The 19372-nt window shown below is 39.4% G+C and overlaps 1 protein-coding gene across 10 annotated transcripts in view; it reads left to right on the forward strand.

Moving 5' to 3' along the window:
• PTPN2 (protein tyrosine phosphatase non-receptor type 2) overlaps nt 1-18361 on the forward strand; it is a 97624-nt gene extending 79263 nt beyond the window's left edge. For 5 of the 10 annotated variants that reach the window (XM_021929917.2, XM_031658672.1, XM_031658673.1 and 2 more), the window contains 2 exons: nt 1162-1343; nt 9036-9486. In XM_021929917.2, coding sequence (XP_021785609.2) covers nt 1162-1343; nt 9036-9243 — 390 coding nt within the window. In that variant the 3' untranslated portion in view covers nt 9244-9486. Of the gene's footprint in view, nt 1-1161; nt 1344-9035; nt 9840-9951; nt 10045-17994 lie in introns of those variants that run through there. The other 5 variants (XM_031658669.1, XM_031658671.1, XM_031658667.1 and 2 more) reach the window with 3 other exon arrangements.
• The last annotated feature ends 1011 nt before the right edge of the window (nt 18362-19372 follow it).

Genomic DNA, 19372 nt, shown 5'->3' on the forward strand with positions numbered 1-19372 from the left:
CTCTCTTATTGTTTACCTTTGTGGTTTGGTGATTTTCTATAGTGAGAAGCTTTGATTTATTTCTCTTATTTGTGTGTCTGCTGTAGTTACTTTTTTTCTTCGTGGTTACTATGAGGCTTACATTAAACATCTTATAGTTACAATAGAGTGTTTTAAGCTGATAACAACTTAATGTTTGTCTCATAAAATATTTTTGACTTTTACCCTCCCCTCAAACTTACACTTTTGTTGCTTAATTTACATCTTTTTATATTGTGTGATCCTTAACAACTTGTAGCTGTAGTTACCATTAACCATTTTTTACTTTTAACCTTCATAATGAGGATTTGAAAGATTATATTCCACAGTTATAGCAATGGAGTTTTCTGAATTTGGTAATTAATTTACCTCTGTCGGTGAGATCAGATTATCGTATGTTTTCATGATAGTAATTATACTTTTGCTTCCAGTCGAAGCAACTCCCTTAAGCATTTCTTGTAAGGCTAGTCTATTGGTAATAAATTCTTGCAGCTTTTGCTTGTCTGGGAAAGACTCCATTTTTCTTTCATTTCTGAAAGATAACTTTGCTAGTAGTTGTATCTTTCAGCACTTTGAATATATTATCCGATTCTCTACAAGCCGTTCTTTCTTGGCATGAACAGGTTTTCTGAGAAATCTGTTGATGGGAACCTGCCGGATTCCCTTACACGTGACTTGATCCTTTTCTCTTGCTGCTTTTAGAATTCTCTATGTCTAACTTCTGATGGCTTTATTATAATGTACCTTGGAGAGAGCACCTCTTTGCATTGAATGGATTTAGCATGCTGTGAGTTTCATGGATCTGGATACCAATATTAAAATTATGTAACTATGACTAATAGTTGAGTGTGGTCCTAGTATAGTTTGCCCTCAAATAGGTAAAAGTCTACGAGATTTTATTAAGATTATTATATTCAACTATATACTGATGTACATAAATATTAAATGCTTTATTGTTATAAAATTTTGAAATTAAAATAAGCATAGTTACAAGCTACAGTATGGCAAAATGCCTTTTTGTTTTTCACTCATCTTTTAGCATCATTGGGTTTTCTTAACTTGAATATATGATTTTAATTCATAAATTTTTTTTATTTAAGGAAAATAAATTTTTAGTGTTTTTTATTTCTCTTCCCTACCTAGAAACGATGGAAAGAACTTTCTAAGGAAGACTTATCTCCTGCCTTTGATCATTCACCAAACAAAATAATGACTGAAAAATACAATGGGAACAGAATAGGTCTAGAAGAAGAAAAACTGACAGGTGACCGATGTACAGGACTTCCCTCTAAAATGCAAGACACAATGGAGGAGAACAGTGAGAGGTAAGCTTTCTATAACTACATGCTGAAAGATGAGGCTTTTTTATTTTAGAAATAAATTTTATGGGATCAGGTGCCATAGGATTTCAGGTATGTAATTTTTATATTAGGAAAATACAATCACGCCTGTAATCTCAACACTTTGGGAGGCTGAGGCGGGAAGATCACTTGAGTCTAGGAGTTTGAGGCCACCTGGGCAACATAGTGAGACCTTATCTCTACAGAAAATAAAATTAGCCAGGTGTGGTGATGCGAGCCTGTGGTCCCAGCCACTCTGGAGACTGAAGTGGGAGGATTGGTTGAGCCGGGGAGGTCGAGGCCGCAATGAGCTGAGATAACCACCACTGCACTCCCACCTGGGTGACAAAGCAAGACCCTGTCTTATAAATAATAATAAATAATTATGTGGATATGATATATGATATGAAATAATATAGGCCCTTTTTTTATTGAATTAATATAACCTTTTTTTTTTCTCTGTCACCCAGGCTGGAGTGCAGTGGCACAACCTCAGCTCACTGCTCCACCTCCTGGGTTCAAGCGATTCTCCTGCCTCAGCCTCTTGTGTAGCTGGGATTACAGGCACCCACCACCACGCCTAGCTGATTTTTGTATTTTTAGTAGAGAGACGGTTTTGCCATGTTAACAAGGCTGGTCTTGAACTCCTGACCTCGGGTGATCCACCCGCCTCAGCCTCCCAAGGTGCTGGGATTACAGGCATGAGCCACTGTGCCCGGCCAAAGAGCCACTGTGCCCGGACAAATTAATACAACCTTTGTTTCTTACCTGAGGGTATTTGATGACAAAGATGTTCTCAAGGAGCTTTCAGCCAATACTTATAAATAGAAACCAATTCAAAAATCCTTTAAAACAATCATGATTGAGTGTAAAAGTTAATATAATTAGGTGCTAAAATATATGGTATGGTACAGAAAGTAATACGGATATCTGCCATTTGTACTATAGTTATAATGTAACTGATAATATGCCTTTAATAAAACATTTAAACATGTAAGCTTAATTCCATTACTGGAGGAATAAAAAGGCGTTTTTAAAAAAAATCCGTATGACTGTGGCATCTATTCAGAATTTTAAATTACAACTACATTTCTAAGACTGTCTGTCACAGATTAGGAAGCTGGTAACCTGGTATAAGTCACATAGCAAAGTGAATGAGCTTTTTATTTGCTCTGTCCTGCATGTCTGAATACCTTTTCTTCACTTTTTGCCAAACATACTTCTTATTGTGGGGATTTTATCTTGTGGTTGTATTTGTTAGATTGGAATGAAAATAGTCAAGGTCTGCCACACATTATAGCTTCACTGCTCTATTTTCCTAATATAAAAGTTAAACGTGAAATTTTATCAGTGCTAATAACATATTCCAATACATAATACATGTATTATTATAGATTACAGTGGAAGAGTTTATTATGGTTTAGCAATGTTATTCCTAATTTTTGACTTCAGTAGTTTTAGACTGCAAAAGAAAGCATGATGTTTTTTGGTTCCTTTTTTCATCTTAAATAGAATACCTTTAAATCAGGAAGTAATAGTTTTAAATTACCTTAGCTTTTTCAATAATAAGGCTTTCAGATTCCTAGTGTTATTGCTTTTTTCCCCCTTTTATCTAGTACTATCTGCAGAATTAAATGAAAAACAGGCTTGATGACTGAAATGGCGTTCTTAGTATTTCAGAAGTGTTGAGTTTTAATCTACAAAGATTCAGACCGGCCATGTTAATCCCAGTGAGTTAAATCACTCATCCAAGGCTGCGAATACAGAGGAGACTAGAAAAACCACTCCGGAGTTACAGAGTGATTGCCAAAGGCTGTTTTATGGGGTCTCTGTGTGTATGTGCCTGTAATGTTTTCACATGTGGTGGCGTTGTTTTCTTCTTTCCCTTTTTTCCTTTCGTGTCTGATAAATGAGACTGGTGCATGTTTGAAAGCAGAGAGAGAGTCCCAACAGAAAAGTAAGTGGAGAAGGCTGATTGCAAAAACAAGGTTACAGAAATAAAAAAGAGGAGGCCGGGCATGGTGGCTCACGCCTGTAATCTCAGTGCTTTGGGAGGCCAAGGCAGGCAGATCACTTGAGGTCAGGAGTTCGAGACCAGCCTGGCCAACATGGTGAAACCCCGTCTCTGCTGAAAATACAAAAATTAGCCAGGCATGCTGGCACACACCTGTTGTCCCAGCTACTTGGGAGGCTGAGGTGGAAGAATTGCTTGAACCCAGGAGGTTACAGTGAGCCAAGATCATACCACTATACTCCAGACTGGGCAACAGAGCAAGACTCTATCTCAAAAAAAGATAAAAAGAAATGTAAAAGAAGAGCATAGGATCAGGGGTGTGAAATAAAGGTTACTCTGAACAGTTTTATTTTTTAATCAGTCCTAGTAATTTTTAATACCTATAGATAGCTTTGCATTAAAGATCTTAATAAGTCTTATCGAAAGAATTTCAACTTTTTTTTTTCCCCTCAAAGATGGAGTCTCGCTCTGTCACCCAGGTTGTTGGAGTACAGTGGCGCAATCTTGGCTCACTGCAACCTCCGCCTCCTGGGTTCTAGCAATTCTCCTGCCTTAGCCTCCCAAGTAGCTGGGATTACAGGCCCCCGCCACCACACCCAGCTAATTTTTGTATTTTTAGTAGAGACAGGGTTTCACCGTGTTGGCCAGGTGAAACCTCCTGACCTTGTGATCCTCCCACCTCAGCCTCCCAAAGTGCTGGGATTACAGACGGGAGCACCATGCCTGGCCAGAATTTCAACTTTCAAAAGAAATAGAACACAGTACTTTCTTGTATTCATTTTCATTGTTGAATATCCTCCAAAGCAGTGGTTTTCAAATTGAAGGTCAAATCACATAGTTGTGAAGTTTATTGGATTATAAACATTTTAAAACATTATCAGCATATCAAAAATAATAACATGAATTTAACAGATGCTGGCGAAGTTGTGGAGAAAAAGGAAAGTTTAAATGCTGTTGGTGGGAGTGTCAATTAGTTCAACTATTGTGGAAGACAGTGTGGTGATTCCTCAAAGACCTAAAAACAGAAATACTATTCAACCCAGCAATCCCATTACTGGTCTACACCCAAAAGAATATAAGTCATTGTACTGTAAAGACACATGCACGTGTATGTTGATTGCAGCACTGTTCACCATAGCAAAGACATGGAATCAATCTAAATGCCCATCAATGATAGACTGCATCAAGAAAATGTGGTACATACACAGCATGGAATGCTGCGCAGCCATAATAAAGAACGAGATCATGTCCTTTGTAGGGGCTTGGATGGAGCTGGAGGCCATTATCCTTAGCAAACTAATGCAGGAACAGAAAACCAAATACCACATGTTCTTACAAGTGAGAGCTAAATGATGAGAACACATGGACACATAGAGGGGAACAGCACACACTGGGGCCTGTCGGAGGGTGGAGGGTGGGAGGAGGGGGACAGTCAGGAAGAGTGACTAATGGGTACTAGGCTTAATACCTGGGGGATGAAATAATCTGTACAACAAACCTCCACGACACAAGTTTCAAGCTTACATAACAAGCCTGCATGTGTACGTACCCCTGAACTTAAAAAAGAATTTTAACCTGTTTTTATACATGTATGTGTGATGTATAAATTCCGTATATTTACATCTACGATGTGTACATATGTAAGTGTGTGTGTGAGGGTACTCTGTTGTGAGGCTGTTTCTTACTGTAGGTTACAGTCTGAGTTTGAAAGCCAGTATTCTCAATTACAGTCCAACCCAGAAACCCAGTTCACTGAGAGAGAAACAACTTGGACATATGAAAAGTCTGGAGCAGGCGGAGTGGCTCATGCCCGTAATCCCAACACTCGGGGAGGCTGAGGCGGGTGGATCACTCGAGCCTGCAGTTCAAGACCAGCCTGCGCAACATGGCAAACCCTGTCTCTACAAAAACTACAAAAATTAGCCAAATGGGGTGGTACATGCCTGTAGTCTCAAGGGAGGCTGAGGTGGGAGGATTGCTGGAGCCCAAGAGGTTGAGGCTGCAGGGAGCCATGATCACACCACATGATCTTCTGTGGGCAAGGGTCCACGGGAGGCATAGGGTCCACGGGAGGCATAGGGTCCACGGGAGGCATTCCCGTTGATTAATGGCCTAAGTTGCATAAATATAAATATATGGGAAAACCTGGGCAGGTCCCACTTGGCAAGTGATTACACAGACTAATTTCTTTAGGCCCCACTAGGAAGAAAAGATTTTATCACAAATCGAGAGTAGTCTGTCATTCTCTGGAATTGTGTTCTTAAATTAGATAAAGGCATGCCTTGGTATTTGTCTCTAGTCCATTCCTGAATCATGTAGTGCACTTTTGGAAAGCAAAAACCTCCATTCCATTCTTTTAAATGAGAAAAATAGTATGTTCTCAGCCCAACCAGAGAGCATAATCAGTTCCCCCAAATATAGTACAAAACCTTTTAAACTCCTATATAGCATTTAAAGCACTAATTATGTAATCATACAACACTTAATGGACTCATTATTGGGCTTATATGGTAAATGACAAAATACTAGATACAAATTATAATTGCCTTTTATACTGCAATGAAAATAAAAAATGAAATAATATGTTAAAGATTATATCTAAATTGGAAGCTTGTTACCGATACCCCCAGGCTCCTGGCAAAAGCTGAGAAAGGGTCCATGGGAGGCTAACCCCCCCTCTGGTTTTATACATATTTTGCCTACGCTTGAACACAAATGTTTTTCACTAGCAGGTACATGCATATTTGTGATAGTGAATTTTCAATTCAGAGAGTGAATTCTGAGTAAGAATTTTTGCAAGTCATTATAGCAAATATTCAGATGGAGTTCAGACAGCCAGGGATACCTAGGTATATGATAACAAAAAGTGAAAAAGACATGAGAAAGCACCATAAGATGAACAAAAATAGCAAAACACAGTCCGTCCTCAAGTTGCGGAATATGTTATGAAGATAAAACAAGTACCCAAGTTAGCACATTATTAGTAAATTATAAATTACTTCAAATTAAATGCCGTAGAATAGAAGGGCTAGAGGGGGTGGAGCGAGGATAATTGAGTATAATTGAAATGAGAGGACAGGAGAGAAGGGAAGGTTTCTATTTTAGTGGGGAACAAATTTGGAGAACAGCAAAAAATGGCAAGAACAAAGTTCTGCATAGCAGGAGAATATTGGCAAGCACTTGTGTGGACATGTGTTCTCAGTTCTCTTGGGTACGTATCTAGGAGTGGAATTGCTGGGTCATATGGTAACTCTATGTTTAACTTTTTGAGGGGCTGTCAAAAGCTGTTTTCTATGGCAGCTGAACCATTTTACATTCCCACTAACAATCTCTTGGGGAGAGAAGGTTCCAGTACACCAAAGAAGTGTAACATTGATTAAAGTATTCTAATACATAATTCAATTCAGATTTCTCTTGTCTGAAAGGTTCACCATATAGCTTTTTTAATAAACAGTTTTATGGAAAGATAATTTATATGCCATAAAGTTTACTCCTTTAAAGTATACGATTCAATGAATTTTAATACATTTACCAAATTGTGTAGCTGGCACCACGATCTAATTTGAGAACATTTTCCTGATCCCAGCTTCTGTAGCTGTTTAAAAAATATTTCAAGATTAATCAAAGATTCATACTGTATTTAGTTGATGTGAGTCTTTGGTCTCCTTTAATCCCTACCTTTTTCTTCCTTCCTTGACATTTGTATTTTTGAAGCTTCTAGACCAGTTATCTTTTAGAATACTTCATGCAATGCATTTCTTTAATCTTTATTTATCATAGTTAAATTCAGGTTAAACATCTTGACCAGGAAAAAAGTAGTCTCAATGTAGGAGACATTGAAGAGGGATTTGAGATTTTTAAGCACTATTGTGCACTAGGCCCTGTAACCAAAAAAAAAAAGTTTTAAATCAAGCTGCATGTCTAGGAGTATGCTCTAGAAAAATTACCATGGCAATAATATTTAATTTGAGGGTAGGGAAGCTAGTTAGGCCTTTGCTGTAATACAGAAAAGTGAAAAGGGGGGATGGAAGAAATAGTAACCTACATGTTGCCATTGGCCGTTTTTTTGTTTTTGTGTGTGTGTGTGTGTGTGTGTTTTGTTTGTTTGTTTGTTTGTTTGTTTTTGAGACGGAGTCTCGCTCTGTTGCCCAGGCTGGAGTGCAGTGGCCAGATCTCAGCCTCCCGAGTAGCTGGGACTACAGGCGCCCGCCACCTCGCCTGGCTAGTTTTTTGTATTTTTTTAGTGGAGACGGGGTTTCACCGTGTTAGCCAGGATGGTCTCGATCTCCTGACCTCGTGATCCGCCCGTCTCGGCCTCCCAAAGTGCTGGGATTACAGGCATGAGCCAACGCGCCCGGCCTTGTGTGTGTTTTTTATAGAGAGGCAAGATCTTGCTGTATTGCACAAGCTGGACTTGAATTCCTGGGCTTAAGCCATCTTCCTGAGTAGCTGGGTGGCATTATTATTTATATAGAACAGGACTAAGTATCTTGGGAGTCAAGAGACTTTCCATTGAAACAAAATTTCTGAGACCAGACGCAGTGGCTCATGCCTGTAATCCCAGCACTTTGGGAGGCTGAGGTGGGCGGATCACTTGAGATCAGGAGTTCGAGACCAGCCTGGCCAACATGGTGAACCCTCATCTCTACTAAAAATACAAAAAAAAAATTAGCAAGGCGTGGTGGTGCACGTCTGTAATCCCAATTACTTTGGAGGCTGAGGCAGGAGAATTGCTTGAACCCGGAAGGCGGAGGTTTCAGTGAGCCAAGATCATGTCACTGCACTCCAGTCTGGGCAACAGAGCAAGACTCCATCCCCCACCCAATCCCCCCACCCCCCCAAAAAAAAATTCTGTATCGACTACGAAAATGGGAGCTAGAAATGTGTATGGTCAAAGAAAAGAATAGGTGCTCCCACAACAGAACAGAACATTCATGGAAATATTAAATAGATAGCTTTTATAAGAGCCTTAACCGTCAAACATGACCAGGAAAGGGGATCAGATGCAGGCAGTACCCCCTTGTGTTCCCACTCCTGCTTCTGCTGACTAGTTAACAAAGAAGGAAAGAAAACTAACAGTCATCATTTCACATTTCCAGAAAGTTCCTTGCTTATTTTCAGGTCCCACTAAAAGCAGTTATCAATATAAAACTGTACCAGGAATGGTTGTCAAGGTACATCTCTGAATCATTTAAGAATATTGAGGCTTTTCTTGGCCGGGCACTGTGGCTCACTCATCTCAGCACTTTGGGAGGCCAAGGCGGCTGAATTGCTTGAGGTCAGGAGTTCGATCAGCCTGGCCAACATGGCAAAACCCTATCTCTACTAAAAATACAAAAAATTAGCTGGGCATGGTGGTGCACGCTTGCAATCCCAGTTACTCGGGAGGCTGAGGCACGAGAATCACTTGAGCGTGGGAGGCGGAGGTTGCAGTGAACCAAGATTGCACCACTGCACTCCAGGCTGGGTGACAGAGCAAGACGCTATCTCAAAAAAAAAAAAAAAAAAAAAAATGAAGCTTTTCCCCTCATTATTCCTGTGTTCAAGTAGGGTGAAAACTATGTGGATACGAATGGTTTTATTTGCGCCTAGGTCCTCTGTGTTAGAGTACTCAAGTCCTGCCCTGTGTGCACTTCCTTTTACTTGTTTTTATTTCTTCATAGTGCTCTACGGAAACGTATCCGAGAGGACAGAAAGGCCACCACAGCTCAGAAGGTGCAGCAGATGAAACAGAGGCTAAATGAGAATGAACGAAAAAGAAAAAGGTGGTTATATTGGCAACCTATTCTCACTAAGATGGGGTTTGTGTCAGTCATTTTGGTTGGCGCTTTTGTTGGCTGGACACTGTTTTTTCAGCAAAATGCCCTATAAATAAACAATTAATTTTGCCCAGCAAGCTTCTGCACTAGTAGCTGACAGTGCTACATTAATCATAGGGGTTTGTCTGCAGCAAACGCCTCATATCCCAGAAACGGTGCAGTAGAATAGACATCAACCAGATAAGTGATATTTACAGTCACAAGCCCAACATCTCAGGACTCTTCACTGCAGGTCCCTCTGAAACCCAAACTGTAAATGGCTGTCTAAAATAAAGACATTCATGTTTGTTAAAAACTGGTAAATTTTGCAACTGTATTCATACATGTCAAACGCAGTATTTCACCTGACCAACATTGAGAAATCCTTTATCACAGGATTTGCTTTTGGAGGCTATCTGGATTTTAACCTGCACTTGATACAAGCAATAAATATTGTGGTTTTATCTACGTTATTAATGGAAAGAAAATGACATTTAAATAATGTGTGTGATGTATAATGTACTGTTGACATGGGCAGCAACACTTTATATTCTTAAACATTTCAGGGTAAATATATTTTATAAATATTTAATCTTTTGTAGTTAACTGTACTTTTTAAGAGCTCAATTTGAAAAATCTGTTACATAAAAAAATAAATTGTGTGTTGATTCAATTGTACTGGATACATTTTCCATTTTTCTAAAGAGAAGTTTGATATGAGGAGTTAGAAGTCGGAATAAGCAATTTCTACTATACATTGCATTTCTTTTATGTTTTACAGTTTCCCCCATTTTAAAAAGAAAAGCAAACAAAGAAACAAAAGTTTTTCCTAAAAATATCTTTGAAGGAAAATTCTCCTTACTGGGATAGTCAGGTAACAATTGGTCAAGACTTTTGTAAAGAAATTGGTTTCTGTAAATCCCATTATTAATATGTTCATTTTTCATGAAAATTTCAATGTAGTTGGGGTAAATTATGATTTAGGAAGCAAAAGTAAGAAGCAGCATTTTATGATTCATGATTTCAGTTTACTAGACTGAAGTTTTGAAGTAAACATTTTTCAGGTTCTTTCTACTTCAATAAATAGTATGATGATATGCAAACCTTACATTGTCATTTTAACTTCTTAATATTTTTTTAAAGCATACTGTTTAATGAATTTAACTGCTCATTTGAGTGCTAGCTTTCTTCAGATTTCAACATTCCATTCAGTGTTTAACTTTTTTGTCTTAAACTTGAAATTGTTTTGTAAATTTAATTGCTAGGAGGCATGGATAGCAAACATTATTATGAATAGCATACCTTATTTCAGTGGTTTTCAAACTATGCTCATTGGATGTCCAGGTGGGTCATCAAGTTACTTAAAACCACAGCTTCTCTGCCTTGTCTCTTTATGTGCCACTTAAGGTGTCTGCATAAGGCTTAAGTATTTTAAAGGGGGCAGTTATCATTTAAAAACAGTTTGGTCGGGCGCGGTGGCTCTTGCCTGTAATCCCAGCACTTTGGGAGGCCGAGGCGGGTGGATCACCTGAGGTCAGGAATTCGAGACCAGCCTGGCTAACAGGGTGAAACGCCGTCTCTACTAAAAATGCAAAAATTAGCTGGGCGTGGTGGTGGGCACCGGTAGTCCCACCTACTCAGGAGGCTGAGGTATTAGAATTGCTTGAACCCAGGAGACGGAGGTTGCAGTGAGCCGAGATCGCGCCACTGCACTCCAGCCTGGGCGACAGAGTGATACTCCATCTCAAAAGAAACAAACAAAAAACAGTTTGTGGCCAGGCGCGTGGCTCACGCCTGTAATCCCAGCACTTCGGGAGGCCAAGGCGGGTGGATCACGAGGTCAGGAGATTGAGACCATCCTGGCCAACATGGTGAAACCGTGTCTCTACTAAAAACAGAAAAATTAGTTGGGCGTGGTGGCACATGCCTGTAGTCCCAGCTCCTTGGGAGGTTAAGGCAGGAGAATCGCTTGAATGCGGGAGGCAGAGGTGGCAGTGAGCCGAGATTGCCACTGCACTCCAGCCTGGTGACAGAGCAAGACTTTGTCTCAAAAAAAAAAAAAAAAAGTTTGAAAACCATTGGTATAGATAGATATTTTGAATTGATTTGCATAGTCTCCTTGAATGTGTTAAATTATGTTGAAAGTATGAAAGCAGGATGTAGGTGGTACTATATATTAAATAAGATTTATATAACATGTGCCTGTGTCCTGATTCAGTATTACTGTGTCCTGTAACCTTGAAATGGAGAGGAGGTAAGAGGGACATTTTTTTATGTCTGTCTGCATTAAACATGTGTTGAGGCATCCAAGACCCTTCACATTTCAGGTTTTTATTGGTTTAAAACCTCTTTCCGGTTTGTATTGGTTTGTCTTTGCTAAATACAGTATGTTACTCTGCAAGTCACATATAAGTAGACCTTATGACATTTCCAGTTGAAACTAGGCTTGTTTTCGGTACACAGGTGAAGACTTGAGGAAGCCAGTGCCAGGGAGGACGTGCCTCACCCCTCTGCTGGCTGAATGCGCTTCATCCGCTTATGCTTTGCTTTCTGTATGCTTTCTGTCCTTCTGGGTGGTGTCGTGTATATTTTTAAAACCACATTCAGTGTGATGAACACTTGTTGGTACACTTCTAAGGTTAGTCATCTTTCCTTCTCCACGCAGATCCTTGAGAAGGGCATTGACAGTGGATGCGTTAAATAGTGTTCAGTGTTTACCAGTAATCATATTTTTTGGTGGATGTCGTGAAAACACATGACATCGTGTTGTGCCCATGATCATTATCCTGACTTTTTATTTGGTGAGGTGTGCTGGTCAAAGAGACAGACGTGGCTGCCTTCTCTGGTAACAGCCAGAGGAAAAAGTTAGCAATTCTAGATGGGCTCTACAGCTTTAAAAAAACTGGTTGTATCCTTAGGTCCTCATGATATTAAATATTTTCTAATTTTAACAGATTTTAAGAGTCAGATATTATACTTTGACTTGAATGAGGTAGTGTTGCTTTTTGAATAGGTTAAGGAAGAAAAAATTTTTAAAAACAGGGTTTTTTTTTATTTTCAGGAGTTTTTAATTCGTATCTAGCTCATTTCCACTCATATCTATTTCTGCTAATAGATTGACAGCAACCTTTGGTTTAATGCCGTGTTCTCTAACTACACCAAGAAGTTATATATTCCTTTCCAATGTTAGCCAAGTATTTATTTTATGTTAGCCTATGACTGACTTTTATCTGTGCTTGCACATATATAGAATGTAAAAATATAATTCTCCATGTTTAATGTATCCATATAAAAATGAAAATACTCATTTTCGGCATTCTTAAAGAGTTTAAAAAAGTAACATGTAATAAGTACATGGAGGACTTTAGAGCAATATAAAGGCCATTTCTTGTGTTGGAGGAGACTTTATACATTTGTCAGGTTTTCGGCCTTTTGGTCCTTTTATGTTCTTAGTCCATTTCATTGTTGTTCTAATGTTTTTACCAAGGAATGAACAAGAAAAGAGAAAGGAAGGGAAAAAAATGTGTTAATTGTTTTCTTTTAATGGTATGTCAGTGGAAGGGGTTCTGACTCTAAGTTAATGTGCACTTGTTGTGCCTGTCCTCTTTGTCTTAAACTAAAGTTGGTGGTATGAATCAAAAAGTGTTTATTGGTTTAAAAAGCAGTTTATGATATGAAACGGTCTTCCAGTTTTTATATCAACTCCTTTGCTTTCAACAGTCAGTTCAAAGCACCATTTATTGATCGTTTATTGTATTCCAGACACTGTATTTTTTCTTTACTTATTACTCTACTTAATCCTCAACACAATTTTATGAAGTAGGTATTGTTGTTAATCGACCTGAAACTGGCATTTCTCCATCCTTTTATGGTGCTGTCATTGAAAAGTCTCAGATGTGTAACATGTACTAGAATTAGATAATTCTCAAAGAAAGACTGCAACTGCAACTCATTTCCCTCTGAGAAAAAATACCACTGACTAGATTACATATCTAGTTCCAGACCAGAATCTATTGCAACTCATTTCCCTCTGAGAAAAAATACCACTGACTAGATTACATATCTAGTTCCAGACCAGAACCTGGTGGTATTAAAAGTGTTTTGGTTGACTGTTCTATACCATAATGAGTACCTACATTCCCAAATTGCCTGCCTGGTTATTGTACAGACTTAAAAATCTAGTCTGCCTTGATTTTTACTTTTCAGATACAGATGTTTAAACAGATTTTTGCTGGGCACAGTAGCTCACACTTGTATTCCCTGAACTTTGGGAGGCCAAGGTGGGAGAATTGCTTAAGCCCAGGAGTTCGATCAAGATCAGCCTGGGTCTCTACTTAAAAAAAAAAAAAAGAAAAATTTTAGCTGAGTATGTTGGCATATGCCTGTAGTCCCAGCTACTCAAGAGGCTGAGGCAGGAGGATTGCATAAGCACAGAAGTTTGAGGCTGCAGTGAACTATGATGGAGCCATTGCACTCCAGCCTGGGCAATAGAGGAGACTTGTCTGTCTCTATATATTTGTGTCTCTCTCGTGCGCGTGCATGTGCGCTCGCTCGCTCTATAGATATACACGCACGCACATACATATAGAGAGATGTATATAAAATAGATATAAACATTTTAAAGATATATATATATATATTTTAAAAATATATATTCTATTATAAGCCAAATGTCATCAGGCATGTAGTCCATTTTCTGTGTTCAAGCAGGAGTTCCAGTTCTGTAAACATTGGTTTATCTTTTTTTCTAGCAGGTGCACACATGGGTTCTCAGTGATGTGTAGCCAGGGCATAGATTCCTCTCGGTCTGTTGTACCCTGCAGGGAGAGGTGTCTGAGGCCCTCCCTCACCTGGCTGTGCTTGACGCACAGTGCATAGCAGAAATGCCTGTTCTGCATTCCCATTTATACATCAACAGCTACTAAAGTCTCTTTTACTTTTAAGAGGCCCTTATTTGACTTTGACTTATTTAGATGGTAGGGGCCTAGAATCTTATTAATGAAATTTTGAAAAATAGTAATGTATTTTTTCACGATTTAAAAGCCACCTGTGTGGTTTACTCTGGAGTTGACCTGTTCCACTCATCCTTCTCCCCAGTTCATTTGTTTGGTTTCAGTTCCACTTTCCCTTATACCTATCTTCAAAGCAGTGTTTGTGGGACAGCGTTACCAAGAGCCCTGACTGGGCCTGGCTTGGAACTCACTCCTGTAATCCCACCTCCCCCTAGAAGTGCAGCTACACTAGAAATTACAGCTGTCTTTGTTCCAGTGAGTATGTATAAGGGGTAACATGTCTTGGTGGGAAGCAGCTCAGATTGTGTGGCCTCCTCAATCCCTGCTCTACCGAGAGCTCCCCAGTTCCAGTACTGGACACTCAGTGGCTCTGTTCTGTGTGCCTGGTCCTAATACAGCCATTGTGTTGTTCATCCAGAATTAAGAATTTAAGCTTTTCACTCCTCTTTGGGTAGTAGTATTTAAGTAAGAACTTCTAGGAAAATAGTATGAGTTTGGTTATTTCTCCCTCAGCAGCAGGAATTTTCTGAATATTTAGCACATTCAGTTGCTCCAAGAACAGTATTGAGCAATGCTGCACATGTGCTTTCTCCTAAGGCTGTCTCCCCTGGCGCCTGGGTTCTGGAAAGACTCATTGTCCTTCAGGGAGCGGAGCGTTTTTCCTCACTGCCATTGCTGAGCCTTTTCTCCTGCTGTGTACGGTTTAGCCCAGGATAGAGCCATCGCTGACTGTAAGCAGTGATGGATAGAAGTGTTTACTTGGTTTGCGAGGCCTTGTCTCTAATGGGTAACAATCTGACAAGGAAAACATTTCAAAGAGCCCTGACCGGGCCTGGCTTGGTAACTCACTCCTGTAATCCCAGTACTTCGGGAGACGGAGGCTGGAGAATCATTTGAGCCCAGGAGTTCGAGACCAGCCTGGGCAACACGGTAAAACCCCATCTCTATTTGGAAAAAAAAAGCCCTGACCCTCTCTGGGCATTGGGAGAATGAAAAGTTCAGACTTTTGAACTCTTCCTACTTTATTTTTTTTAATTTTGGATGGAAGGTGGGAATTACGCAATTTGGTGAGGATGTTACAGAAACTGCTTCAGGCCTTTCTGGTTTTGCGTTAGTATGTTTTGAGGAGCTCCAAGAACTGCACAGGAATTTTTTTCTTTATACAGACCATTTTTTAAAGACACATCAAGTTCTTTATTGTGGCTCTAATTTGGCAGATTTTTCAGAGACAGGTTGCTCTTGATATATCAAATTTCTGCTATTAAAAACTTCAGTTATTTTGAGTTTGGTGAATTCAGGAGTGGGAACCTAGGTAAGTCATCTGTAGGGCATCTTTGCACCTTAAGAGAAGTTTCTGATTAGCCTCAATTCAGTTTAGTAGAATATTAGTGTGGATATCTGGTGGCACAACCTATTCTTGGTGCAGTTTGGCTTTCCGTGGCCTCAGGCGTAGAGCTGACTTAGGAGTGGACCCTCTGTCCACACCCACCCGACCCTTGCGCCTTCCAGCATAAAGCGGTGTGTGAGAGCCACCGTCTCCACAGAAAGCACCACGTTTGTTTCATTTGACTTGTTTGAACCCATTTCTCTTGTCTTTGCCTTTTTAAATAAAAATAGCAAAAATTGATTCAAGTGAATCTATAAGAATTTTTTAAAGTGGAGCCCATTTTACTTTTCAGTCTTGCAGGTAAAGTCTTTAAAACAATTAACCCTCCCAATGATTTAACTGTATTTTCTTACCCCCCTCCCTGAATAATATTTACAAATAAATAATGTGAATTTTTAAAAACACTGTCCTTCAGTTGTTATAAATGATAGTTCATTCTTGGTAAGTATATCTGTAACAAAATACTGGGGAAGGACATGAGGTATGGTGAACACCTACAGTTCTGCCAACCAGCTTAAATACATAATCTATATTTTACCCACGTAACATCTCTTCTAGGTAGACAGCATTCTCCCTATTTTCAGATGAGAAAACTGAGTCAAAGAATAAGTAACTTGCCCGATTGCACAGCTAGTACATAACAGAACTGAGACTCACTCTCCAATCTGTAGACTTCCAGTAACTCCCAACCTCATACTTTTTCTATTGTGTTACACTGACTCTGTTGTTTTTGTTGTTTTTTTGGAGACGGAGTTTGGCTCTGTCACCCAGGCTGGAGTGCAGTGGCGCAGTCTCACTGCAAGCTCTGTCTCCCAGGTTCACGCCATTCTCCTGCCTCAGCCTCCCAAGTAGCTGGGACCACAGGCACCCGCCACCATGCCCGGCTAATTTTTTTGTATTTTTTTTTTTAGTAGAGACGGGGTTTCACTGTGTTAGCCAGAATGGTCTCGATCTCCGTGATCCGCATGCCTCGGCCTCCCAAAGTGCTGGGATTACAGGCTTGAGCCACTGTGCCCGATCGACTCTGTTTTTAATGGAATATTTAAGTGGGAAAGTAATAGACAACCACTGTTACCTGTTAAAATCCAGAGTAATTCTGTTTTTTAAATGGAGCACATTTAAAAAACTTTGTGCACCAGTTTGAAGTACCACTGCAACAGAGAAATACTAGAACATCAGAGTATTCTCTAAACCAGATCATTATTTCATTCACGTTGATTGGTCGAATTAAGTTGTTTATTTTTAAAAAACATGGATGCATGGAAAACATATATTTTGCAGCACTTAGAATCAATAAAAAGTACCTTCAGCCATTTGGTTCAGGTTCTGAAGATTCATGTAATAAACATCCATAGTAGTTTTGAACTCACAGATATCTAATGAGAATGTTTTCTTGATGACTTGACATTTCTCTGTCAGTGTTGGATAATCAAAGAAAAAAATGACTGTTCAGAACAGGTGCTTGATACAATTATGCCAGATACCCTGTCTTTAAAGGGAGTAGCCTAATTCTCAGCATTTGGGAGTTCTTGACTAAATGTGTGGGTACGATTTATATTTCCTATTTGTTAATATATATGTGAAGATATAATACTGACAAGTATTTAGATTTGGAGGTTTTGTGGTACTGAGGGGAGTTGGGGGAAGAATGGAAATACCATTGACCTCCTAAAAAGTTCAGTTTCTTGCAAAGTTTGTGAAGTGACATCAAAAACTCAACTACCCTTACAATAGCCATTCCATCTGTCTGTTGCTTATTTGAACTCTCATTTATTTTTACTTTTTGGCATTAAAATGCAATAAATCTGTCGATTATTTTATGTCTTTTATATTAATAGTAGCTTAAGATTGGGTCACTTCATTTCAGTAGATATAATTGTTAGTATTATCCTTCAGGGCAAAAAGCATCTGCTAACAACCTGTGATTTAAAAATATAGGCCGACTTTATGTTCAAACATTATGTTGATAATATTTTTAGCAGTATTACACAGTGGAGGTCCAAATTGGATTAGACTTTTGCATTGAATTCCAAAGTATTGGTAAGTCTAGCACATACTATAAAGTCTTGCTAAATTCTTGTGGGTACATTATTTTTAAAACCTGTCTGTCTGTCAGTATCACATAGAGGTCACTTCTTGAGTAAAACAACATGACCTTAAAAATTCACATAATTCTTGAAAAAGAATATAAGTCACGACGCCTCCACATGAGGCCGCGCCACCCCACCCCCGTGTGATATCCGACACCTCAGCCATTTTACCAAGATAACAGTGGGGCACTTAGTGTGGTTGGATGCGGCATGTGGGGATGATTTTTGGTGGCCTTTTCAGTTCACTGTTAGTCCTTTTATGTTTGTGTGCATCTGTGTTCGTCTGTGTTTGGTAAATATGAATTGAATAGATGACTTCTTATTTTATGTTTTAGGCCAAGATTGACAGACACCTAATATTCATGACTTGAGAATATTCTGCAGCTATAAATTTTGAACCATTGATGTGCAAAGCAAGACCTGAAGCCCACTCCGGAAACTGAAGTGAGGCTCGCTAACCCTCTAGATTGCCTCACAGTTGTTTGTTTACAAAGTAAACTTTACATCCAGGGGATGAAGAGCACCCACCAGCAGAAGACTTTGCAGAACCTTTAATTGGATGTGTTAAGTGTTTTTAATGCGTGTATGAAATGTAGAAAGATGTACAAGAAATAAATTAGGAGAGATTACTTTGTATTGTACTGCCATTCCTACTGTATTTTTATACTTTTTGGCAGCATTAAATATTTTTGTTAAATAGTCTTATGTTGGTTTGTGTGCATTATCTTAGGACAGCTCTGCTTCTAATAATGAATATTTTCCTGTGGGTTTATAATTTCTGTAACAAGTAACTGACATATTGCTGAGGCGGGCGGATCACTTGAGATGAGGATTTGAGACCAGCCTGGCCAACATAGCGAAACCCCGTCTCTACTAAAAATAGTAAAAAAAAAGTAGACCTGGTGGCAGGCACCTGTAGTCCCAGCTACTCGGGAGGCTGAGGCAGGGGAATCGCTTGAACCCAGGAGGTGGAGATTGCAGTGAGCCAAGATTGTGCCACTGCATTCCAGCCTGGCAACAGAGCCAGACTCTGTCTCAAAAATATATGTGTAACAATTTTTTTTATTTTGCCAACTTTGAAATTCATAAAATATTCATAAATACATCTATTTCATATCTTTAAATGACTTAGGTTCCTTTTTGCCTTATATGCCAGGTTTTCTGGGTCTATTTTAGGAGTACGTAAACTATTCCTGCTAGATATTTCCCGAAGGATGCATGAAAAGTTTATTATACTACAAAGTCGTATGGGAAGATGATCTTTCCGTGGTGTCAGCAAAGCTGCTGGCAAGAATCTACACTCCGCGACCTCTGTCTGCTCTTCCTGCACACACTACCCTACTCCCGAAATGACCCAGAAACGTCTGCTCTTCCTGCACACACTACCCCACTCCCGAAATGACCCAGAAACGCCATTTTAGCTTGTACTGTAGCTTAATAAAGCTACTGCTCTTCAGGTTTCCCTTCTGACTTCTTGGCAGCATCATTAAGAACTCTGTCTTTGAAAATCTCTCCTTCGACTCCGAAAGACTTGTCTCTGGGTTTTCTTCGTCTCAGTTCTTCTGCCTGACTCTGGATTATTGGGGTTTCCGAGGACTCCATTTTTGGGCCTTTTATTTTAACACACTTAACCTTGGGTGATCTGATGTTTCCGCAAGTCTTTAATACCTGTAAGCTGATTACATGCAACTTCTTCAACTCCAGGCCAGATGT

Source organism: Papio anubis, chromosome 19 (genome assembly GCF_008728515.1).
Source record: "Papio anubis isolate 15944 chromosome 19, Panubis1.0, whole genome shotgun sequence".
Taxonomy (NCBI): domain Eukaryota; kingdom Metazoa; phylum Chordata; class Mammalia; order Primates; family Cercopithecidae; genus Papio; species Papio anubis.